The sequence below is a fragment of the Herpailurus yagouaroundi genome, unplaced genomic scaffold (genome assembly GCF_014898765.1).
Source record: "Herpailurus yagouaroundi ecotype Mexico unplaced genomic scaffold, PumYag 198, whole genome shotgun sequence".
Classification (NCBI taxonomy): domain Eukaryota; kingdom Metazoa; phylum Chordata; class Mammalia; order Carnivora; family Felidae; genus Herpailurus; species Herpailurus yagouaroundi.
This window is the reverse complement of record NW_024412429.1, coordinates 16,466,102-16,492,069: the sequence shown is the minus strand read 5'-3', so window position 1 is coordinate 16,492,069 and position 25,968 is coordinate 16,466,102. Positions and strand designations below refer to the sequence as shown.

At 46.1% G+C, this 25,968-nt stretch overlaps 1 protein-coding gene across 6 annotated transcripts in view; it reads left to right on the top strand.

Annotated features, from left to right (window-relative positions):
- MTHFD1L (methylenetetrahydrofolate dehydrogenase (NADP+ dependent) 1 like) overlaps nucleotides 1-25,968 on the top strand; it is a 183,086-nt gene that overhangs the window by 10,394 nt on the left and 146,724 nt on the right. For all 6 annotated transcript variants that reach the window (XR_005782631.1, XM_040448893.1, XM_040448892.1 and 3 more), the window contains exons 7-9: nucleotides 13,724-13,835; nucleotides 21,387-21,478; nucleotides 23,260-23,357. Coding sequence is in view for 5 of the 6 variants with exons in the window: in XM_040448893.1 (XP_040304827.1) it covers nucleotides 13,724-13,835; nucleotides 21,387-21,478; nucleotides 23,260-23,357 (302 nt within the window). In the remaining variant the exon portion in view is untranslated. The remainder of the gene's footprint in view (nucleotides 1-13,723; nucleotides 13,836-21,386; nucleotides 21,479-23,259; nucleotides 23,358-25,968) is intronic.

The window sequence follows — 25,968 nt, the reverse complement described above, 5'->3', positions numbered from 1 at the left end:
AAAATAAAATAAAATAAAATAAAATAAAATAAAATAAAATAAAATAAAAAAAAGAATCATCATCAAAATGTTAGCAACTGAATCCAACACCAGGTTAGGGTTCTCATAGGATTGCAAGCGTAGTTTAATATCAGAAAAGTCCAGTAAAATCTATGAACATAATTTACCATATTATCAGATTAAAAACTATGCTGTCGCCATAGTAGATACAGAAAAGTCATTTGGTAAAATCTAGTCTCCATTATGATTTTTTTCCTAAAAAAACCTTTTAGTCTAGGAAGTTAAAGGAATTCTTTAACCCCATAAAACACCTGAAAAGTTAGAGCAAATAGGTTTAATGGTGATATTAGAAACGTTCCTTTAGAAATAGGAAAGATATAAGGGTGCCTGTTCTCAGCACTCCTCCTCAGCACTATATGGGAATTACTAGGCAGTGCCTTGATATGAAGAAAGGAAGAATTTATAATGATTGGAAAGGAAGACACGAGACTGTCCTAGATCCTAGATGGTAGGATTACCTACATAAAAAGCCCAAAAGAATCTATAAGAAAACATGAGAATGAAAAAGAGTCCGCTTGGGTTTCTGGGTATGAGATCAACATGCAAAAAACCAATTGCATTTCTACCCAGCACACCCATAGTTACAAAATGAATTTCTTTAAAAAATATCTATTTTGAGAGAGCGCACCTGTGCTCAAGCACGGGAGGAACAAAGACAGGGAGAGAGAATCCCAAGCAGGCTCCATGCTGTCAGCGCAGAGCCCCATGTGGGGCTCCGTCTCCCAAACTATGAGATCGTGACCTGCGCTTGGAATCAAGAGTGGGATGCTAAACCGACTGAGACACCCAGGTGCCCGCCTTATACCATTCTTTTATATTTTCATGGCTGAAACGGTTAATAAAGTTCATAATTTCAAAATATGACCCTGAATTTAACAAATTTCAAGCAAAATGAAGTTACATTAAAAGCGTATTGGGGCGCCTGGGTGGCTCAGTCGGTTAAGCGGCCGACTTCGGCTCAGGTCACGATCTCGCGGTCCGCGAGTTCGAGCCCCGCGTCGGGCTCTGTGCTGACAGCTCAGAGCCTGGAGCCTGTTTCAGATTCTGTGTCTCCCTCTCTCTAACCCTCCCCTGTTCATGCTGTGTCTCTCTGTCTCAAAAATAATAAAACATTAAAAAAAAAAAATTAAAAAAAAAAAAAGCGTATTAAGTACAGGGGCGCCTGGATGGCTAAGCTGGTCAAGCGTCCAACTCTCGGTTTCAGTTCAAGTCATGACCTCACAGTTCGTCACGATCTCACAGTTCGTTAGATCGAGCCCCACGTTAGGCTCTTGTGCTGACAGCTCAGAGCCTGCTTGGGATTCTCTCTCTCCCTCTCTCTCCACCCCTACCCCCCCGCACAAAAAAAAACTTTTTTTTTTTTTTTAGTATATTAGGTACGATAAAGTACCGCAGAACAACATCAAAAAACACACGTTCGTCATGTTGCCGCAGGAGAACAGAAAGGAGCAGGTTGTGGTGCTGCCCAGGGAAGGCAGGTGTCTCCACCTAGAAGGGTATATTTGAGTGGCAGGTGGATCTAATACATTTTAAGACAGCTCGGAAACGCCCTGCCGTTGAGCTCAAACCCACGTGCCTTTTTAGTGGTCACCACACGGTGGCAGCCTATTCAAGAAAATTCAAGGGCAAGGTTGTGCAACGCAGAGCGTAGAGTTTTTGATCTGGAAGCTTAGTGAAAGAGGAAAACAAACCCAGCTCTGAACTGAACAGCTGTGGTGAAAAAGAGAAAAATACCTTCACTGGCAACTGAATGTTTTCACAGCTGTCACAGAGACTTTGCTAGTTGTATCTGTGTTTTTGTAAAACAAAGACATCTTTCAAAGGACTTTTTTGTATTATGGAAATAAATCACCTTGACTCTTCTTTGGGACAAATCTCATTTTAACTTTGAGAACGATTAAGTGGCTTTACTCTCTAGAGATTCTAGAAATTGGGTAACTTTCCTGTTTTCAGATACCCAAGAAGGTTCTCTTAAAAGTTCACGTTGCACACACATTCTGTTTCCTGAGGCCTCGGTATTTGTAACTGCACCACCGTGGATCATAGAGACTGTAGACTTTCTCTTTATTGCTTCATCTGTTTTTGTTTTTGTTTTTTTAAGGTTTATTTTTGAGAGAGAGAGAGAGAGAGAGAGAGAGAGGCAGACTGCAAGCGAGAGACGGGCAGAGAGAGAGGGAGATACAGAATCCAATGCAGGCTCCAGGCTCTACCCAGAGCCCGACGCGGGGCTCGAACTCACTGCGAGATCATGACCTGAGCCGAAGTCGGGCGCTTAACTGACTGAGCCACCCAGGCGCCCGATTGCTTCATCTTTGTAGCCAAAAATATGGAAAGGAATTTTCAGGGCTCCTCATACTCTTTGCGAAATGCATTTGGTCTCTGGAATTTGGCCCCCCTCTACCTGACGTACTTACTTCCTGTCCCACCAGGAGGTAGAGCCTTTACCTTTCCATTTTTCATGCCAGCAGCCAGCACTTCAATACCAGCTACCTCCCCACTGATATGCCTCCATGCTTCTGCCCGACATTTGACTTTTCCCTCTTCCTATATTTTATTTCTAAAACACAGGCCATTGCTGGGCCTTGTTGCTGAGGGTCAGCCGACGTCTGTAGACCACAGTGGTAGCAGCTCATGAGGTCCCGAGGGCATCCTGGCACGGGTTGGCATCCTGGGGGCACCTGCCCGGGACAGGGTGTGTCTACCCTTGCTGTGCCTTAGAAAACCTTCACTGTGAAAAACGTTGAAGATATAACAACAGATTGGGATCTCTGTTTTCTAATTTTATTAGGAGCGAATAACTGGTCCAATGTAAGATTACAGTGCTTTCAGATTCTCCTTATCAGCAATGACAAGTGTTGCGGAAAGAAACGGGGAAGCAAAGGATTATGGCCATTCGGTGGAAGGAAGTCATCTTTGCAAAGCATTTCTTCTAGGCTTGTTTGTACCTGACACGGAACGAGACACTCCCCCCCACCCCTGTTGGCTGTCTGGTTGGGGCTTTCCATCCTGAGAGGTTTGGGGATCAGGAGGTAACCGTGGTATGTAAGAATCCTGTCTCCCCCCTCCTACACTCCGTAGCCTTTCAAGGTGGGGATTACCTACAACCAATCCTACCGTGACCAGCAGGGACTACCTTTGAGGGTTTAAAATCAGACACAACATTTGTGTTCTGGGTAAGCAGTAGGACATAGGCTTTGGTGACAAACAGCTGTGGGTTCACGCCTTAGTTGTTGCCTAACTTTTCTGAGCCTTGTGTCCTCATGTGTAGAATGGGAACTATAATTTCCCTTACCCGCTGGGGAAATTCGGTCATATACGTTGGCTTAGGACAGAACTTGGCACCTATAACATCCACATTCATGGTTTGGCTACTGTTAAAGGTGAGTCAGGAAACACACTGGCAAGTTTCACAATGTGGAAAGGCCGCTGGGTCAGTTAACTCATAAGGAGATAGGCTAATAAAATAGTGGCATCTGGGTCCCTCATTGGAAGCCCAGTAGATGTGCTTCCAGCGTATGGCTGGCAGGAGGGAGTCGCTCTGTGGAGAAGGTGGAGGGGATGAGGGGCGCCTGGGGGGGCTCAGTCGGTTGGGCGGCCGACTTCGCCTCAGGTCGTGATCTCACAGCTCGAAGGCTCGTGAGTTCGAGCCCTGCGTCGGGCTCTGTGCTGATGACTCAGAGCTGGATTCTGTGTCTCCCTCTCTCTTTGCCTTCCCCTGCTCACTCTCTGTCTCTCTCTCTCAAAAAGTAAACATTAGGAAAAGAAAAAAATGAAGGTGGAGGGGATGAAACCACAGCCAGACTAAGAGACAGTGTCTTGACCTATTCGGGCTCACCCCCAGTCTTCACTGGGAATAGTCTCAACTTTGAGTTATGTAACAGCCTTTGCTCCATGGCTGTGGACCTCTTCCTTCCCGTGAATTCTGCGTTACTTGGAAGCCACTCTGCTTCAAGTTATCTTTGGTGGGGGTTCCTCGTTTATTAATTACTTCTTACAGGAATACTATTCCTTCCTACGATGTCGAGGCATGGTTACGCAGAGTTACTGAAATAGAAATGGATTCTGCCGACGCGTAAGATCTCTGTGGAGCCTGAGCGTGAAGCGTTGAGATTTGCCTTTTTAGAGTTTTGTGGAAAATGGAGTCGACCTCTGTGTTTTGTAGCTTTATCGCTGGTGCCCACCAGAGCGCATCGCTGAAAAATAAGAATGAGTTTCCCACTTTGTTTCAAGCGTCCCTTCTGGGCTTTGCAACGTTATCCATTTGCATGTGGGAGAGGGGAAGAATGTCTGGGCATTTGTCCAAATGAGCCGCGTGCTATGGAGCATCAGATGTCAGTAAGCCAAAGCACTGGGCGTGATGTCTTTGGGTAGGGCTCAGGAATCGCCCTCCTTCCTCCGCCCAGACTTAGACGCCACACTCAGCTTCCCAAGCCCCTGGAGTGGAATGACTCCCCGATGTGGGGACTGGACGGAGCCCCCCACCCAGCGAGAACGGGCTTATCTCTCCCTCACCCTGATGAGTTCACCCTGATGCCAAAAGCAATTTGAAGTGAGACGATGTTCGGCATTTAGTATTTATGAGTTGGAGTGGTACCCCTCTCCAGGGAAGCGAAGTTGACAGGCCCTCTGGGGCTGTGTGTGCACACCCCCTCAACTCACACTGCTAGTGGGAGAGCCTCCTGAATTTGTGGTCAGACACAGCTGGAGGACGGGGGTGAAATGGCCTCCAGCTGTGACAAATCGGGTGGATCCCAGCTGTGTGTATAAGAAAGAACCCAGAAATAAGAGAACCGTTTTTATTTTGTTTTTCTCAGAGGATCTCGTTTCTCCTCCTCCTGCGCACGGAGACCCTCAAAACGAGGACTGACACAAGAAGGGAAAAATACGAGGTTTTCCCATTTGAAGGATCAAAGTGTGTCATTTCTTTGAGCAAAGCTAAATGATCACAAAGTCATTTCCAGTTTACATTCCCTGTGTGGCATGGCTCATAGAAGGCTTTTAAAAGTGGATTGGAAAATTCTGAATAACTCTGTACGGTACATATGAAATCTTAAAACAAAACAAAACAAAACAAAAAACCCTTTTTTCCAAAGATTGGAAGAAAACCCTAGCTTTTAAACTGGATGAGATTAGCGAGTTACGTGGTTGGGTGTTTAAAATGTATCTTAATTTTTAACGCATTCGGCTTTTAAGCCCTGCAGGAAATAAAACAGAATCGTTACGAACCAAAAATACAGCAATACCGGTTTTTCCGGAGATCCTTGTTTCTTCCTAGGGCTTGGAGTTAATGTCAAGGGTCCCATCATTTCTACCTGGAGGACTCAGTCTTGCATGTCTTGCAGGGCATGTCTAGGGATCAAGTACTCCAGCTTTTGTTAACATGCACCTGCCAGTTCTCCCTTGTTGTTCCACTACCTTGTCGCCGGGTGCAGAACTCTCAGCTCCCAGATTTTTTATTTCCCGTGCTTTATGCATGTCACCCCACTGTCTCCTGGCCTTCAGGGTGTCTGGTGAGGATAATAGCTGCTTGTAACATTCACAGGAGAGGCTACACTTGAGCTGGACCTGGGGTAAACGGCGGTAACGACAGCTCACGCCGGTTGAGTTCGTGAGTGCCGTGAGCCAGGGGCAGGGCTTTGCTGTCGCCGTGATCCTGCAGGTGCCCTGCCTGTGGCACCCCCATGCCCCCCACATCACGGCTGAGGAAGCTGAGACTTTTTGTAATGGGGGAGGTGGCACTACAGCTTAATTTTTTTTTTTTTTTTTTAAGTTTATTTATTTGGAGAGAGAGAAAGTGTGCGTGGCGGGGCGGAGGGAGAGGGAGAGAATCCCAAGCAGGCTCCGCACTGTCGGCGTGGGCTCGAACCCACAAGCTGTGAGATCGCGGCCTGGGCCGAAGTCAGACGCTTAACCGACCGAGCCACCCAGGCGCCCCCAGCCTGAATTTTGAGCCACTGTCCCGAGTGGTCTCTTATTCCAGATAATCACAAAACCCAGTCTTTAAAAGTCCCTTGAACGTTTAATCTTTGACACCTAAAAGTATCTGACAGCTCAGATGGGGAACTTCAGGGAGACCAAGGCCCAAGACCGAGTTCACTATTGTTTTATTCCAACAGTTTAGAATCCCATAGATATCCTTTAAAAAAAAATTTTTTTTCATGTTTATTCATTTTTGAGAGAGAGAGAGAGAGACAGAGCGTGAGTGGGGAAGGAGCAGAGAGAGAGGGAGACACAGACTCGGAAGCAGGCTCCAGGCTCTGAGCTGTCAGCACAGAGCCCGACGCGGGGCTCGAACTCACGAACCGCGAGACCGTGACCTGAGCCAGAGTCGGAGACTTAACCGACCGAGCCACCCAGGCGCCCCTCCACAGACATCATCTAGGAGAGTAAGCAGAGGGAGACCGGGTGCCATTGTGGCCCTGAGGCACTGGGCTTGTCACCTGCCCTCCAGGGACGCCGTGGGCACCCTGGTCACATGGGTGGGCACGCAGGACTGCACATCCACATGCGTCCCTCTTCTCCCCCACCCGGTATGGGCTTTTGTCCCCAGTCTCAGGGCACCACACATCTTGCGGCCGAGCAAATACCAAGGCTATTCAGGAACGTGTGACTAAGCGACCCGAGTCATGTAGGCCCCTGAGCGCTCTTTGGCAGATTTCTCCATGTTCGTGGACTGAAAATGCCTTTCGATGTCAGCTCCCATTGTCACCCTTGCCACTCCCTGACCGTTGCCACCCAAACAAGACGTGAGGGGGACCTTTGTTTGAGAGTCCCCAAATCAGGCCGATTATATTCGGCAGGATTGAGGAAAGGATTTGTGAGAGAATCCGGAGGAACTGAGGGCCACGCAGTCCCAGGAGTCACGTACAGGGAGCCTTAGTCATACATAGCATGCACTGGATACGGCACAGAGGAAGGGCTCCACGCTGTGTCCCGTGGACAACAGGCCGGTGACCGCACCTCCAGCCTACCCAGTGTCATCCCTGTTGGCCCTTCTGCACTTTGCCAGACCCAAGCTCCGCCTCGTCCCCCTCTCCCCCAGCGTAAATGCTACGTGAGGAACCAGAATGTAACTTAAGGAATTAGGATACTTCCGTCGGTAGCTTTTAAACCTAACCCCCCTCTAATAAATAAAGCGCCTTACGTTTGGGTAAAGATCTAGTTCTCAAAGCCTTTTCCCGCATGATCTCGTTCACGTTATACCTGAAAACGCAGCGTGGGAGCCTGTGCACCGAGGGGGAGCGGGGTCTGCCCTCGAGTCGAGGCCTCGTAGCTCGGCCGAGCCGTGTTCCCGCTGCACCTCGGTCCCCTCCCGTCGAGGGCGACTCCTTCACTTTTCAGAGGTGGTGACCGAGGCCTGAAGAGTTACTTGGAGGAGGTGGAAAGCAAAACTGTGCTGATGTGTCATCCGGGGTTCCGAAGCGGAAAGTACAAACGTGTCAGGAGATGAAAAGGCAAATCTCCCACGGCTACAGCCACTGGCATCAGCCTGGACAGGCCGTAGCTATTTAGGTATGGGGTTGACGACGTAAGCGTACGTCAGGGCCGTCCTGCCTCTGGGAAGCCTGGCCGGTTTAGTGTCACTCCGGGAACCGAACCGTAACTTGGGCATTCGCTCATCTTCGTGCCGCACAGTTCTGAGCCTTTGTCATCTTAAGTTTTCTCTCACCCCACCTACAAACACGCAGCTCTCTCTCTCTGTGTCTCCTTTTTAGCCATCCTTTTTAACTTTATTGCCAGAATACGAGGAAGAAAACTATTTTCGATAAGTCATTCAAAGCTCACCCATCGCTAGCTACGAGGTTGTGCTTTCCTCTTACCGTGTGTTGCAACCCACGTGCGCGTCCCGTGCACTTGAAGAGGGAGTTACTGTCTTCTCTGTCATTCTGGACACAACTGAATCTCCTAGGTTCTCTTCTCATACATTGAGCATGAAGTATGTGGAGTGGTGAAGTAAGAGGGGAACCTAGAAGCCTATAGAAAAAGGAAGATCATTCATCATCCTGTGGGGGGAAAGGTTGGTAGATACGTGTTATAATCATAATCCCGGGCCGTGCATTTAGCTTGTAGTCATTCAGATTTATGAAATAAGCATACGAGAGGGCTTGATTTTTTTTTTTTTCCAGCGTTTATTTATTTTTGGGACAGAGAGAGACAGAGCATGAACGGGCGAGGGGCAGAGAGAGAGGGAGACACAGAATCGGAAACAGGCTCCAGGCTCTGAGCCATCAGCCCAGAGCCCGACGCGGGGCTCGAACTCACGGACCGTGAGATCGTGACCTGGTTGAAGTCGGACGCTTAACCGACTGCGCCACCCAGGCGCCCCGAGAGGGCTTGATTTTAAAAGCCAATGATCTGTTCTGATCAGAGGAGAGTGGAAAACAGACACATACCCAGTTTCCAAAAGGAGAATTCTTCCAGGACGAGATCACTTGGGTGTCTGTGAAAGGAGGCGGGGAGAATACCTCTTGCTGGAAATTCTCTTATCTTACCAAAGTATTACAATATCTGAGTGAAAATGCTTTGACATTCTTATTTTAGAGTCCTTACAGTTACTGTAACGTTTCTATCTGACAGTGTGCTTAATATTTCGGGAAAATGTGGACATTGACCCATAGGTACAAAGCCGGAATCCTACGGTAGATGCTCAGTTCATTGAAATAAAGAGTTAGACGTTCCAAGTCAAAGTAGCTTATGAAGAAACGGGGACTGTGCTCGTGAAACACTCGGCCTTAACGAAGTCTCCGTATGCAGGGAATACACTTGACCCAAAAGGCAGGAGTTTACCAGGCTCCTGCCCATTTCTATAGGAATGTCACTGATGGATTCCTAATTGCCAAAAATGGATTTTTTTGCTTTTAGTTTGTTTGGCCACTGGGCATCATTCAGACCTGTCGACCATGCCCTTTCCCCTGCGCCTACGTGACTCCCCCATTCTTCCTACCTTCTGGGCCACACCAGTCACCATCGTTTCTCTCACCACTGAAGATGAACACTCCCAGGAACGTACTCAAGGCCCCTTTCCTTCCCACCCTCCTGTTTCTCCCAGATCCCCACGTTTCTGGGTTTACCCGTATCTGATGCTGATGAATCCCGGCCTACCTCCCCTCCTCCCTGACCATCCTGAGTTCCGCGTCCGTGCGTCCAGCTTCCTACCAAATGTCTCCTCTCGCATGTCTCCCTCCCACTCCCTCCGGCCCATTCTCAACCCAGCATCCAGCATAATGTCCCTAAAACACATCCGATGGTGTGAGCACAACCAAAGTAGCCCAGTCTGACCACTCCTTGTCAGTAGCAAGAGAAGGTCAGCAACGTTGGGAATTTGACATTTATAGGAAGAAAGTGACATCTCATTTAAAAAAAAAAAAAAAAAATCTCGGGGGGCGCCTGGGTGGTTCAGTTGGTTGGGAATCCAACTTCAGCTCAGGGCATGATCTCATGGTTCATGGGTTCGAGCCCTGCGTCGGGCTCTGTGCTGACAGCTTGGAGCCTGGAGCCTGCTTCGGATTCTGTGTTTCCCTCTCTCTCTGTCCCTCTCCTCCTGTATGTGTTTCTCTCTCTCTCTCTCTCTCTCTCAAAATAAACAAACATTAAAGAAAATTTTTTAAGAGACCTCAGGTGCCTGGGTGGCTCAGTCAGTTGAGCATCTGACTTTTGATTTCACCTCAGGTCATGATCCCAGGGTCGTGGGACCAAGCCCCCACGTCGGGCTCCCACAGTGTGTTGAGCCTACTTGGCTGCCTGGGATTCTCTCTCTCTCTCTTCCTCTCCTTTGCACCTCTCTCTTTCTCTCAAAAAAAACCCAAAGCAAAACACTAAGTCTTTTTAGGACTTTGCCATGAGATAGTCAAGGAGTCTCTGTGCCACATGAAATTTCACGGACATTTCTCATTACAAAGCGCTGGAAAGAATGTCCTGTGGGACATTTGCTCTCTAAAGCCACTTAACCAGGGTCACACAAACCACAATGTGTCCCAGTTCATCGAAAGTGGAAGAACAAGTTCAAGCCACCCTTCCCTCAAGACCCCTCTCTGTATTGTGTGTGATACCTGCCCAGCTCGTGTGCAAAGACGGATCAGGGATGCCCATGCCTGTGTGGACAACATAAGTAGAAATGAAATGTTTAATTGTTTCTTTTTCGTATCCCAGTGGTTTGCCCTGTTCCCCTCCATCCTGTAGATCCTAGTTGTAAAATCTTGTGGGCAGGATTTTTATTTTCGGGTCCTCAGTGACCTCAATCAGTGTCTGCCCCAAGCAGCACTTGAGAGATGGCTAGTGAGTGAGTATTTTCGCTAAGGAATCTTGGACCTTCTTCATTCTCTTAAGCAATTGTAACTTCAGAAACACATCTTTGCTGGAGAAAGGACCTATTGATTTTTTTTTTTAATTTTTATTTTTTTGAACCTTGTTTTCTGAACTGTGTTGATCACTTGAAGAATATGGAAACAGGTTTTATGGGTCTCAGGTAATCACGATTCATCAAAACCTATCCACCTTTTTTTTTTTTTAAGCATCCCAGCTTTCCATATATATACATACCTCATACCTCAGATTCCCACATGTGCCCTCTCAGAACACATCAATAGTGGAAGATAAATTCTGTCTTCTAGCCAACAGGGTGGGGCTGTAATTTCTATAGTTTGAATTTTAAAATACATTTTTTTTTTGCTACATACAAAATCATGACGTCCCTTATAACCTTGCAGATCATATCTGTCCTCTGTCCTCCTCTCTCCATTTTCTGATGCTTGCCCCCCGCTCTTAAAAATCAATGACGTAGAGAAAAAGAATTTTCGTGATATCTCGACTCTACGTGACTCCCACATACTCCACGTTCAACGTCAGCATATCTGTGTCTTACTATTGTCTGAACATTTGTTCTTCCGCCTGGGGAGTGGGCCGTACTCTGTAAGCAGCTTCTACGTCAAACCTCAGCAGAGAAAGCAATATTTTGTTAACAGGCGGAGTTGCAAGCCAGGCTTTGGCCAGGGTCTTTCCCATTTGGGAGGAGGAAAGTGGAGACAGCCAGCGAGACGATAATTCTCCTTGAATTCTTTAGCTCATTAAAATCTTCGCTGGTCCTCAGTGGGTTATGTATTGATTTAAGCATCTAGCAGTTTTCCTTTCCAGAAAGAATTAACATCTCCAATGCGATCATTACTAATGGCGGAGATTTTTGTCTTTTCTCTGTGGGAGTAACTGTCGTCCAGTTACTTATTAGCACAGCGCACTTTGGCATTGTATTTAAATACGGAGTGGAGGGGTCGGCATGAGATTCGTGAGATTTATAGGTAATGAAAAGAACAGGTTGTATCAAAGATACCACGTGGAGGAAACTAAGTGTTCTTAGGGGACTCGTGATCCTTGGCTTTTTCCAAAACGAACGTTTCAGCCCGTATATATTAACTTCCTTTTTATAGAAGTTTTAACATGTTCTGTTTTTGCTGCTATTGTGCATGAAAATGTAGCAACATGGCGTTTCTTATCTGCTGGTCATTTCCAACAGGCATGAAGCATTTGAGTTTCTCTGGGGGCTTTACTGTGGTTGAGTATCTGCAGTGATAGAAGAACATGAAGAAATGCATTTTTTCTTATTCAAGTAAAATCCCCTTTCCATAAGAACGCTTTTTGCCCCTGAATATAACATCAGCCAAGAATCTAGCTGCTTTTCATTCAGATCTATCTACGGAGAACATGTGACATTAACACACTAGAGTTCGTTCCGTTGCACAGTGTTGTGTCCCCGCAGCATAAGAAAATGATGGCTGTTTTAGTAGGGACTTCTCTTCTTTTTAATGTGATTAATTTGGCCATTTTACTTGGACACGATTTCAGTGCAGGCTTCTTCCTGGACCTCACTGAAGTTCGTACTGAAGAGCAGGGAGCCCTGTGTGACTGTTAACCCCCTTTCCCCGATTGGCACGATCAGATTGCTCCGATGTTCCCGGGATGTCACTTTTAAAATCTTTTTTTTTTTTTTTTTTAAACGTTTATTTATTTTTTGGGGACAGAGAGAGACAGAGCATGAACGGGGGAGGGGCAGAGAGAGAGGGAGGCACAGAATCAGAAACAGGGTCCAGGCTCTGAGCCATCAGCCCAGAGCCCGACGCGGGGCTCGAACTCACGGACCGCGAGATCGTGACCTGGTGAAGTCGGACGCTTAACCGACTGCGCCACCCAGGCGCCCCGGGATGTCACTTTTAAAGGTTGGCTTTATCGGCTCTTTGAAAAGACATGCCATTTAAGTTGTTACCGTGTCCCTCCTCTGTCAAGGGAGCTTGGCGCTGTTCTAGATCCTGGCTGTCTCCTTCACAAACCAAGGAGGACTGTCATGGATTTTCCTCCCCTCGCTGCCATCTCTTGTCCCGAGATTTCTAAGAGACGTTAGCCGAGGCAGCCTCTTGCCCAAACTGTGTTGCAGACTTTTAGGCTGGCTGGGTGGGTCCCCGAGCCCTTCGGCAATCAGCCTGTCCCTGCTGAGAATGCATGAGGGCGCATGGAAGCACGTTCATTTCCGGGGACTTTGGGTGGTGGGAGTGGCAACGGGCCAGTTTCTGTGTTTCATCTCGACCTCCTCTGGCTGATTCTAAAGAGTCTGCAGTCCTTTGCAGGGCACAGAAGCCTGTGGAAAGAGCAATGAAGGAAGGAAAGCGGCGTGGGAGAGCAGAGGGCTGCAGCGTCCTCTTTCTCCCCCATTGAGTGTCCAAGACTGGCTCCTCTGGGGGAAACAGGACATACCAGAGAGGTGCTCACACCCTCAGAACCTCCATTTCCTTGTCTCTTAAATGGGTATAACACCAACCCACATCGCTGACACGTGTAGCCATAGTTCTTTCCCCCACCAGGGTCTCAGATTTGTCCCTGGCCTTGCGCCCTCCTTAGGAATCCAGTTTGCGATCGTCGGTTTAGTTGGGGACGGGGTCATTCTTTGGTTGAGGTCAGAGCCAGTCGCTTCCCTTGTTTCTAGGTGTCCCCTTCCTACCAGACAAGTCACCCCAGCACCGTGTTATCAAAGTCGGACGGGACGGATATGATGAATGTGTTTTGTAGTAATAGTCGAATTCCTTTCCTTTCTCTCAAAAAAAAAAAGAGGAAAGAAAGAAAAAAGAGCAGTTTGACAGGAGATTAAGCAGAGCCTCAAGGAAAATGAGATTCTTTCTTGAGCTCTTGACAACCCTCCCGTAGATCCAGTAAAAGTTCCATATGGGTCTAATTTTGAGTGTGCAGTTGTACAGGCCAGCAGGCCCCCCGAACTGGCCAGATCTTCCAAGAGGCTTCCCTACGTGGGGGGCCCCCCCGCCCCGTGCACCTTTCAGTCTCTGCTTCCATTGAATGGTTTTCTCGGCCCCATCATTTTTCTCGGTATTGCAGTCAGTGCTGAAAACGTGGACGATGACATTGCGCACAGCGTTCACGCCGAACTGACTGCCCGGAAGAACTTCTACCCCCTTTGCTTTGTAGGCTATGATGGTCACGCCCTGTGCCGATCTGTGCTGCGTTCGTACCTTAGTGAAGCGATTCTGTCCCTGTTAAGTGGCATGGCGCTGACCTCCGGATGCGTGTCAGTTCCCTATCGCGTTGAAGTCCATTGACACACATCGCCAGTCCTGTGTCTCTGCCACAAGTTAAAACCCGTGCGGTGTTTTTTTCTGTTTCTCTCCAGCTTCACGAGGCTGATATCGCGGTCGTAGGCTCTCCCAAGCCAGAAGACATTCCCCTTTCGTGGATACAACCAGGAACTACAGTTCTCAACTGTTCCCATGACTTCCTATCAGGTGGGTCAATGTCCTAACCTTGGTGTTGGGCCGCGGATGAAGACAGGGAAGAGTGTGAGAGAAGTGTGTAACCTTCTTCAGACGTTACACACTTCAGACGCTTCTTCAACCCTTCAGACGTTCCCTGAAAGGTTGGTCACCGTCAACATCCGTACACAGGAGAGGAAACTTCGACTGTTGATGTGCCTGCCTTTTGGGTCACGTGATACTGAAACTGTGTTGTCTGGCAAAGAGAAGCCGAGAGGCCAAGGGCAGTAGCTCTCCCCCGTGCCCCTGGAGAGACAAGCCCCTGCTGGCCTCTACATCTGAGCAGTCCAGGCAGTAGTGACCTGAAGTAGATCGTGTGTATGCGTGTGAAATAAACTAGAAATAGTGGTTTTTAGTCTTTGACAACGAAGTGGAATCCGTTCTCCCAAAGAAATCTTACATGAACTTCAACAGGTAAGAGCAGCTGAAAACAGTTGCTGGGAGGGATGAGAATGGAGTGCTTGTGTCTCCCTGATTTCCCCTTGCGGTGACCCCTCAGGCACTTCCTGGGAGCCCCAGAGGCACCTCAGAGCAGTGTGAAAGTCACCATCAGAAACTGGTGGTCCGGGGCACCCAGATGGCTCAGCAAATGACTTCGGCTCAGGTCATGATCTTGCGGTCCGTGGGTTCAAGCCCCACATCAGGCTCTGTGCTGACAGCTTGGGGCCCGAAGCCTGCTTTGGATCGTGTCTCCATTCATTTCTCTCTCTCTCCCTCTCTCTCTCTCTCTCTCTCTCTCTTTCTCCCAATCTCTCTCTCTCTCTCTCTCTCTATCCCTCTCTCCCTCTCTCTCTCTCTCTCTCTCGTTTTCAAAAATAAATAAAACATTAAAATAAAAAAGAAACAGAGGTGGTCTTAGGGTGTATTTCACCACAGGATCCAGGAATGCCTCGGACCACACCAGACCCACCTTCAGAGGATCTCAAGCTGTGCCCACACCAGGTCATCCAGTCGAAGGGCTGGTTACGAGCAAGCCCAGAGGGATACATTTTTCTCATTCACGGAAGGACCCTCTGAGGCTAAGAAAGTTTTGCACCATACCTCGTCCACTTTTTCAAGTCCCTGAGTAACATGTGTGTGCAGATTTCAGCGTTGGTGAGGTCTATGGTGAGCAGGCCTGGAGCACAGCGTTTTTCCCCCAAAGATGGTCAGAATTGGAGCCAAAGTGGGTGGAGGCCTCTACCCTCTTTCTGCCCGGACCACACAGGAGTTCTAGACCTTGAAACCTAGACCACCCCACAAGAGAACGACCCAGAGAATAGTATCAAATGATATATGTAATACACACACACACACACACACACACACACACACACACACACACACCTTGTGGTCCAGCCACCTTGAGATACCATTTTACACTTTTCCACAAAAAATGCACTAACCTTAATTTGATTGCAATGTAATAGAAGGAAAACAACGTGGTCCTCAAAGTGTTACTGAAATTCATATAACTGTTTCTTCAAAAAGAAAAATAATGGACCCACCCCTCTAGGAAGTGTCCCCCCCTCCCCCCCCCTCAGAATTAACCAGTCAGATTAAAAGCTCTTTGGGGCTGAAGGGGGATGGGGTGGGTTGGAGTGTGCAAGGGACGAAGCTCAGGAATTTCCCAGAATGCCCATGTGCTTGGCTCTTAGATGAAGAGCATGCAGATGAATGAAGTAATTAGAGGCATAATATAATGTGGATGTAGGATTAATCGATCTTTTTCGCAAACAGAAGGCTTGCACTAAGTAACTCCTTTGAAATACATGTAGTTTCAGGCCACAAATTTCTTTCCCCGCCTGAAAAAAAAACAATGCCTGACCTATAAATGATGGCCACAGCAGATTTGCTCCTCTGCTCAGAATTTAGATTAGGAAAGTCAGTTTGGACTTGCTGTTCTGTTATTTAGTTATTTATTTAAAGTTTATTTATTTTGAGAGAGAGAGAAAGCATGAGTGGGGAAAGGGCAGAGAGGGAGGAAAAGAGTGAGAATCCCAAGCAGGTTCTTACTGTCAGCACAGAGCCCAATGCGGGGCTTGAACCCCCAGACTGGGAGATCATGACCTGAGCTGGAGGTGGACGCTCAACCAACTGAGCCTCCCAGGTGCCCCCGACTTGATGTTCTTTCAAATGAATGCTTGGCTGTTACAATTCCTTGCTGTTTTTTGGGGTTTTTTTAGTTAGAGTTTACATGTTTAGGACAATTTTGGTATAATCTTGGCTGGAGGTAGAGTCTACTTCAATGTTCTTGGAATCCCTTTGAGCTCTATGATTATATGAAGGTGACTATATACATGTATATGTATATACATATATGCATATACATATATATATATATTTTTTTTTTTTTTTAGTGAAATTGTGCCGCATTTTTTAATATGTTTCTTTTGGGGACCTTTACTTTTTTAAAGGCATTCATAAAAACATTAGGTTTCAACATAACCATCCTCCTTGGGGGAAAAAAAAAAGACCAGGGCATTATATTTTGACTGAATGGTTCTGTATGCAGACTGACTGCAGTTTATTTTAAATGTATCTGGTCCAGTACAAGTCGTTTTCTTCCTGATTTTTGAGTCAAGTATATGCTCAGTAAATGAGCGTTGAATGAATTAATAAACCTGGTCCCAGAATTGTACTCTGATTGCAGTTTTCAGTTAGTTGCAGACACAGAGACATCTCCTTGAACTAGCCTCCCATTCAAAAACAGGGCTGGCAGGGCAAAGACAAAGAGGAAAAATGTTCTCCTGATTAAATAGATGAACGTTTTACAGTCAGTACTATTTATAATAGCATTCTATTTCCTGGTAGTCCATTTTAATTCTAGCAACTTTGATTAGTCTGAAAATTTAATCTATGCATAGATTGAAGAAAGGCTCTTCTCTCTTTTTTGCATAACCCTGTCACCTTAAAGAGACTTTTGAAAGCAGTGTTAAAAGGAAAGGTGCTTTTATTCACCTTTAAGAGCAAAAGAATTCTTAATAAACTGGCGATTGGGTGAAGGCAGGGTTTTATGATGAAATGTTCATCCTCGTCTTAATGGTACAGGGTTCTCCCCCCTCCACCCCTCCATAAAAATAGATGGGATATGGTGATTTATAATGAGGTAATTCTGTAGAGGCATTGTATTGAGTACCTAATCCCAGGAGAAATTTTCGTGATGGCTGACATCCCAGACCCAGTGCTTGGAAAACAGTTACACCCAACTTGTTCGATCTGTTCACTCTTTTGTGGCGTGAGTCTGATTTTTAGATTTACAAGAGGTACATGTTTATATCCAGTTTTCTAGCTGTAAGAATCGTTTGTTATTATTAAATTTCAAATCAAAGAAGCTGTGATGCTGTAATGCTCTGCTTCCTAAAGAGCAGAATTCACCCTAAGCAAGACCGTTTCGTACCCTGATATTAAGATTATTCCTGATGTGCCAAATGGGACAAAAGAGAAGCTGGTCTTCTGTCTCGTGCCCGGAGAACAGAATCCAAACAGCAATGTGGGTCAGAGTACTTGACAGCATCATTCCATCTGTCTATCTATCCGTTCATCCATCCATCCATCCATCTGTTTATTTTGAGGGAGAGAGGGTGCAAGTTGAGCCAGGGGCCAAGAGAGGGAGGGAGAGAAGCAGGGCTTACCCAAAGCAGGGCTCGTGTTCACCCGAGGCGGGGCTCCGACTCACAAACTTGTGAGACGATGACCTGAGCCACCCAGGCGCCCTTGCCAGCATCATTTTAAGTGAACGTAAGTGTATTTGGTGTGGAGTGGTGGTGGAACCCCGGGCTGCATCTCGAGTTCATGCTAATGACCTGGGGGATCCTGGAGGACCTCGAGCCACCTCTCTTATGGCCTCAAAGGGACACAGTGTAATTAACGTAAGGAGAAAAGCATGGGATCTGGGTCAGATTGATCTCACTCAAAGAGAAGAAGCGTTTTTTAAAATTTTTGTTTTGATTTTCTCTTAATTGCCTCGTATTTACAAGCTGTGTGACTTTGGGCAAATAACTGAAGCTCTCTGATCTTCAGTTTCCTTGTGAGTAAGATGGGAGCAAGGCTGTTGAGAGGAATAAATGAGCTCTCACCTCACAGCACCTCTTTCTTGGGAGCTGCCAATAAGTGGCCCCCCTCCCACCTCCCTCCACTTCATTGTCCTCATACCTGTAGCACACAAAGTAGCTTTCAGACTTCTTATTTGCAAAATGTAAGCCTGTATTTGAAAATCAAGCCCAAGGAAGGATTCTTCCCAGTGAGATTCTGAGAATGCAAGGCAGTAGCTTTAGAGAAATGAGACATACTTGTAATTTAATCATTATCTCATTGCAAGTAAAGATATTTGCTTATGAATTTTGAACTCCAATTATTCTAAAATCCATGATAATCTATTACCGGTTTCCCTTAAATTTTTTCCCGGGAAATTCTGGAAGATTTGGACCTATATGTTTTTGCTAGGTTTTCATTTCAAAGTTTAACTGCTTCTCAGTATGACACATTTAACGTTCTTACTTCTGAAAAAGTCTCAAGCTGATTAGAATATACAACTCTCTGTTAATTCCTTCCTGCTTTGGTTTCAGTGATATCAAAAGGGTTGTTTCTATCAGTTGCTATGCATATCATTTTTTTTTAAATTTTTTTTTAACGTTTATTTTTGAGACAGGGAGAGACAGCATGAACGGGGGAGGGTCAGAGAGAAAGGGAGACACAGAATCTGAAACAGGCTCCAGGCTCTGAGCTGTCAGCAAAGAGCCTGACGCGGGGCTCTAACTCATGGACCACGAGATCATGACCTGAGTGGAAGTCGGATGCTTATCCGACTGAGCCACCCAGGCACCCCTTGATATGCATATCTTAATAATACTCCATTTTTTTTGAAGATTCATATATTCTGTTAAAATAGTAAAACATTGTTATTTGGTAGTGAATTCAGATGCTTTTTGTTTTGGGCTTTTTTTTTTGAGAGAGAGAGAGAGAGAGAGAGAGAGTATGCACACAAGAGCAGGAAGGGACAGAGGGAAAAGAGAGGATCTTAAGCAGTCTCCAGGCTCAGCACAGAGCTTGATACAGGGTACAATCTCACGGTGAGATCGTGACCTGAGCTGAAATCGAGATTTGGACACTTCACTGGCCGAGCCACCCAGGCGCCCCTGGAATTCAGATGTCGCAAACTGTGAGTTCATCTCTTGAGAACATTGATACAAAAATTATATTAAGAGCTCATTTATCGCATTTTACTGTTCTCCAATACGATTAATATATCGAACTTAAAACTATCACCAGAGATTTTGAAAGTGTTATCTGCACTAATAGGTAATTTTCTTTCGCTTTTCTTATTTCCAAAACTTCACAGGACGTTTTTTTGAGTTACTCGTTTTCCCAGAGGATGAGAAAATATTTGAGATTTCAGTCTATGGGTTCATATAGCGCTGTTGCGATAAGAAGGGTGCCGTGGGCCAGACTGCAGAAAAACTGAAAAGTTTGCATATAGCAGAGAGGGCACGGAGACCAAGGAAGAATTTGCCTTGTCCCTCCCACTTCATTTATTCTGGCAGATTTCCCAGGGTGGTCTCAGGGCAGCTCCTGTCACGGAAAGTTCTGTTCTGATTTCCAGGGAAAGCATTGTGACACATGAGCCTTAAATTTTCATGTTGTAGAAAGTTTGGTTAGCAAGAAAAAATTATAAATGAAAGGCCATCTTTTAACGTGACTCATTGACCTGTCCTTGGAAGAACCGTGAGCTATGGGGAGTATTTAGTGGGAAGTGAAAAGACCCATTTGGTTTGGGACGGGACCCTTGGGACCCGCGCTGGATTCGCGGGCTGAGTGCAGACAGCCTCGGCAGGCGGAGTGTAGACAGCCTCTGGGTGGAGCCCTGCGTCTGCACAGGCAGAGGGATGAGGCAATGATTTCTTTTCTCAGTTCTCCTTAGCCACAAAATGTGTTGATAATGTGTTCCTGATCCACTGAGTTACCATATTCATTGCTTCGAATTCTCTGGATTCAGAACGTTTAACTAAGTTTTAAGATTACATTGATTCGAAGTATAGAAGCAATACAGTGTTCGTGATAGACAGTTTGTGAAATACAGAAGAAAGTGACACTAACTTCTGATCCGGTCACCTTGAGGTCACCATTTTACATTTTCCCACCAAGGGAACATGAAACATAATTTTACAGGGTGGAATTTAGTAGAAGGAAAAGAAAACAGTATACTAAAAGCATTATTGAATTTCAGGTAACTTTGTTCAGACAGAAAACTATCGGTTCCTGTAAATCCTCCCAACGTTTAAAATATATGTGTAGGCACGTCTTGTGTTGTGCTTTAAAATCTTTTTTGATTTTAGCCACCTTCTATTTTATGCAAGGCAGCGCCTAAGATTATGGGCAGAATTATTCACTGTGTAACACCGTCGGTGAAATATTCCTCACTTGTGTGGGTATTTGTGATTCTGTTCTGGGAATTTGCATTAATAAATTGATATCAGCTCCTGGAGTGTAGGTTGGTTTTTGTTGTTTTTTTTTTCTTTTTTCCTTGTCATTTAAAGATAGAGATAAAAATGCGGGAAATATCTTTCTTTTCCATAATGGTTGGACACGATCTTTAGATCAGATCTCTAGTGGTTCAAACAGAACAACAAATCTCATTCTCTAGACTCTTGGCTTTTGCCTAAATACAATTTATAAAACTGTGAAGTGTTACTAAACTCTAAACAATACCGGAGGGATAGGATTTTCCAACACCCTTAATACATTTGACTGTAGATCATCACAAAACGCTTAGGCTTAAGTGTTTTGTGCTCTTGCAAAGTACTGTCAGCAAAATGGATAATTGAAAAGTAGAGTGGTCCAAAATAGAGGAAAATCGGTTCTTAATTCAACCAAGTTGCTATTAGAAATGTTTCTTTTCTCTAAGGGAGGATATAGACTGAAGTATTTTACATATGTGCTTAACTTCTCATAACCTTTATAAGCGCCAGCTAAGGAAGGGAAAGCAGAATTGGTACGAATACCCCTCTCTTCTGGAAACCAGGTGACCCCTAAAATTAATATCCGAAAATACATTTTCTCAGTTTCTGTGGAAAATACTTCGCTTTCATGACAGGGATTCCTAAAGTTCTCAAAGGAAGCCTGATCTTTCACACAGCACTTTGGTTGCGATTATGCTATTTATTTCAGTCGCCCTTTTTATACCTTGTATACCTGAAGGAAATTGCGTTTCTTATCTGCCCGGCACTTTGACACGCCCTTTCACATTCGATTCTGAGTTCTGTGGGGTTGCAGCTACCCACATTAATTACCAGGCCCAGCGTCACAGTTGCTGGCTGGAGGTAGAAGCAAGATTTTCGTCCAGTCTAACTCTGTGTGGCCCAGTCAAGGGCCCCCAGGCTGCGCCAGGGACTGGTGACCTACCTGGAGCTATGCCAAGACATCCTAATAAGTTCCTTGGTTGAATATGAGAATAGCGCTCAACGTGCCGGCTTTTTACTAGAAGCAATTGGTTGTAAACGACAATATCCTGAATGTCTTTTTTTTTCTCCTCAAAATTTTTTATAGGGAGGCTTGGATGTGGTTCTCTTGGGGTTCATTTTCATGGTCTCATTGCAGAGGATGATGTGAGTCTCCTTGCTGCGGCTCTGCGGATTCAGGTTTGTTTGGCACGGCTGTGGGTTTGGAGTTTTGATTAGCAGTTGTTAACGTCCTGCAAGTGTTTTCTGTTGAGCAGACACAGCGTTAAACACCTTGCACACATAATGACATTTAATTCTTACCATAATCCCGTGAGAGAGTGTCATTCCCGTTTGATGGATGAGGAAATGGAAGCTTGGAACAACTTGCCCCTGGTTACGTGACACGTGTGGGACGGAGACTCAACTCAGGGTCTGTTGTTAGTGATCTATTGCTGTGGAATACATTATCCCCCAAATTTAGCAGCTTGAAACAAGAAACGTTTATTAACTCCCAGTGTTTGTGGGTCAGATTTGGGAGCGGCTGGGCCTCGTGGTTCTCGCTCAGGGTCTCCTGTGCCGTGGAAATCGGGAGGTCATCCGAAGGCTTGACCGGGGCCGGAGGCTCTGCTTCCAAGATGGCTCACTCGCGTGGCTGTTGGCGTGTCGTATCTAATTTCTCACTGGCTCTTGGCAAGATGCCTCAGTCCCTCACCAGGCAGACTTCTCAGGAGAGCAGCTCATGAGGTGGCAGCTAACATCCACCAGGATGGGTGAGCCACAGGGGAAGGCAAGGAGGAAGCCGCAGGAGGTGTTATGACCTCGCCATCAGAGTCAAGCACCACTTTTCCCTTTTTCCCTTTTTCTTTCCTCTTTCTAGAAGGCTCCTAGCTAGCTCAGTTGGTAGAGCATGTGACTCGTGATCTTCAGGTCCTGAGTTCAAGCCCAACTCGGGGCTTGAACTCACGAAAAATAAATTTAAAAAACTAAAAATCGAGCTCACTAAAATATAAACTAACCTCCCTTTAAAAAAGAAAAAAGAAAAATATTTTTTAAAGTTTATTTTGAGAGAGAGAGTAGGGGAGGGGCAGAGAGAGAGAGAGAGAATCCCAGGCAGGCTTTGCACTCTCAGTGCGGGGCTCGAACCCACAAACCCTGAGACCATGACCTGAGCTGAAGCTGGATGCTTAACCGACTGAGCCACCCAGGGTCCCTCCAAAAATAAAACTTTACCTTCAAATGGGATACAATACTGTCTTATAAGGATTATGTGTTGGTTTTCGACCTAAGCTAGATTTTATTTCTCTGTCTCTCTGTGTGTATCACCATTTAACAATTCAGCATTCTTGTTCGATTATGTCAACTCTGAAAGGATTATACTTGACATGGTGTTGCAGATTTTGGAAGCTGGGCATCCAAGCTGATCAGCCATGCATTCTCCTATTTCCCTCAGTTTTCTTTTCTAACTGAGGTGGAGAACCCACTCTCTAATGCATTCAAGTACTTGATGTCTTTAGTGAATACTTAACCTATTTTCTTTTTTTTTTTTTTTTTTAATTTTTTAATGTTTCATTTATTTTTGAGAAAGAGAAAGCATGAGTGGGGGAGGGGCAGAGAGAGAGGGAGATACAGAATCGGAAGCAGGCTCCAGGCTCCCAGCTGTCAGCACAGAGCCCGATGCGGGGCTCGAACTCACAAGCTATGACATCATGACCTGAGCCGAAGTCGGATGCTTAACCGACTGAGCCGCCCAGGCACCCCTTAACCTATTTTAAAAGTACATGTAGCTCACCTTTTCCTTTTTTGAAAAAACCTGCAACCCTAACTACGTGTGGATAAACTTGTTCCTGATATTCACGTGGGTTATCGTGCAACTTGGTGGTCCTTACGACATGACACCCCTGAACAGTAGTTTCATAGTTTAGAGTCGTAGCCTGGCAGCCTTTACTTTTATAACATGCTTTCTTATCTGTCCCATGAAGAACATGGTCAGCAGTGGAAGGAGATGGCTACGGGAACAACAGCACGCAAGGTGGAGACTTCACTGCCTGAAACTCCAGCCTCTCTCCCCCGTCCCGAGGTATTCGTGGGATTTCGTTGTACCGATCTCTGGTCACCAAAGTGCCTCAGATAGCCAAAGTTCTCCACCGGGCTGGGGGCTCGAGGTGTTGTTATGGCTTTGACAGTGGATAATTTTCTCTGATTACAGTGCTGCCCTGTTTTTTCTGTTGCTTAAGTCCTAAACATTAAATAATAATAATGAACATGTTTCCCATATTCTGTCAACTCTAGGATGTACATTTCTTCATGTCTGAAGTGAGGATGCCCCTTACTGTGGATAATGTGTCCTGTCTTAAATGGCATTCTTTTTTCTTCTTAGTGGTCTGTAACGTACTGGTGCCTTAGATTTGACCAGATACAGTAGCACAATATTTGGAATATGCTTTTCAGTGTCAGGAATGCCCAGCTCATCTGTCAGCTTGGTCTTCAGGGCCACGTAGGTATCTGCTCTGAGGGTAAATGACCGACCAAACGAAACACTATTCTATGTGGGAAGTGAGTTCAGCTTTCCTCAGCACACAGCGATATCTACCAGCTGATAGGGTATCGTGTGATACTCCAGATGGATGTTTCCTTCCGCGTAGCATTTAATGAAGCGTAAGCTATATATTCCCTGCATAAATTTAGAAATACATACTGTACCGCAGGAATAATTCATTAGATAGCAGAGCCAGGGAGGTGCATCTTCCAGCCTCATCGCGGGGCCCCCGCTGCTCCCGCCGCGGTGAACAGGCCCCACCCTCTTCATCCAGGGTGTGCACGGGGCCACTGGAAAACAACACGTCAGTAGATAGAACCTTCGGGAGTCGGCTCCGTTTTCATCTGATGACCACTTGGTTTGTAGATTTGATCTGTGTCCTTGGACCACAGCTGAACGCTGATGATTCTTTTATACGCATCGGGCTGTGTTTTCACCCCTGAAATAGACTGAACATCCCAGTCGCTTTCTATGTTCGTCGGTCCATAAACTCCAGGGAACGTTACTCTCTGTAACGCCACCCCTGTAGTGGTGCAATCTATTTCATGAAATATTTTATTTTTTGAAGTTACTTGTGTTGTTAAAGGACCCTGATTTTTAAAAGTAAGTGAATACATTCTAGTTGCAGAGAGCTAAACACAATTCAGGTAGACTGCCAAAATGTGTGCCAGAGTCTTGGCATAAATCGAAATAAATTCCACTCAGGGGAAGAAGTGTTTTAATCGCTGAACCAAATCTGGCTTCTAAAGGTCCCTTCTAAAGGGGAAAGAAAGGCAGGCCGAGTAATTTATATATTACCCTCAAATCAGAACGATGTCACTGTCGTTCTTCAGCTAGCGAGGAGAAAACTGGAGGTTTTCCAAGAGCGGGCTCTTTAGTTTCGGAGATTTGGGGAGGAGAGAAAAAGAAAAAAAAGGGGTAGACAGGAAGGCAAAAAGAAGTGGGGGTGGGGGGAGGCTGGAAAGGGAAATGCAGGGGCAGGGGCACTTGTCTGGAAGCACAGAGCTCAGCCTGTATGTGAGCGGAGGCCCCCTGTCCCTCTCCGAGCTGCCGTAGTGCACTTCAGAGAGGTCTAGAATTGGACGTGGGTTTACTGTTTACCTCTCGCACCGACGTCAGTCTTCCATGGGGTCGTGGAGGGGAATATAGACTAACGTGAGGGCTTAGAGTCCATCGTTAGCGGGAGCAAGGGAAAGAAAAGTCAGAGCAGGGGGCTGCCTGCCAGGGGACACTGCTGTGCCTCCAGAAGAAGAGCTCCAGGGTGAGTGAGGGCGCTGCTGTCTTCTAAGTGTCAACCCTTATGACCCACTGAGTCTCAGGCATGGTCTCCCAAGCCTGTCTTTTGCCAGCCATGTCTGAGTCTCAAACAGATGGTCAGTCTGGCAGACAGATGGCCCGAACCCCCATTAAAACAAATCGCTGAGCTCGGGAGCCCCAAAAGACTCTCTGAGAAGTCCAGCACGTGCTCATCTTCTAGCATTCCAGTAAGGTGAACAGCCGTGCTCTCATCCTGCTGGTAGAGTAGGGTAAATTATTTGCCCAGTGACACACGGAGGTCCTAAAATGTCCTGTGTCTGAAGTTGAGTTTCAAGCACCAGGTCCTTTTACTGATGGTCATGCGATTAATAAAATACTTTGAGGTACAATTTTGGACTTGCAGTAGGAAAAAGAGAGAGAGAGTATGGACCCAGATAAAACAAAATAGCATTTCCACGTTTTTGAATAGTCAAGAGACACGTGGGGCGAGCCCAGCAAGAGCATTATGCAATAACCCGTCTCTTCACGGGTGATGAACGCAATGATGGTCCACAGAAAGCACTTCACTGTACAAAGGATTCGTGCGTAAAGGAAGCCTTTGGACCTACTGTAATTCACACTTCTTTATTCCCATAGTACAGGGGTTATCTTTGTACCTGGGCAGAATTCTAGGATCTTCGTGAGTTTTGAAAAGTTGCTTCTCCAAGGAAATGTACATTTTCTCACGCACGTTAGCTATTAGCAGTTGTGTTTAATGCCGCTTGGGAGAGAGGACCACAAGGCAATCGCTTTGATTGAATCCTTGGCGTGGCGTTTGGCTGTTTTCCCTCCAGTGGTGACCACCTAACCTGAGGAGACTCTCGCCTTTTCTGTGTTGGGGGGGGGGGGGGGGGGG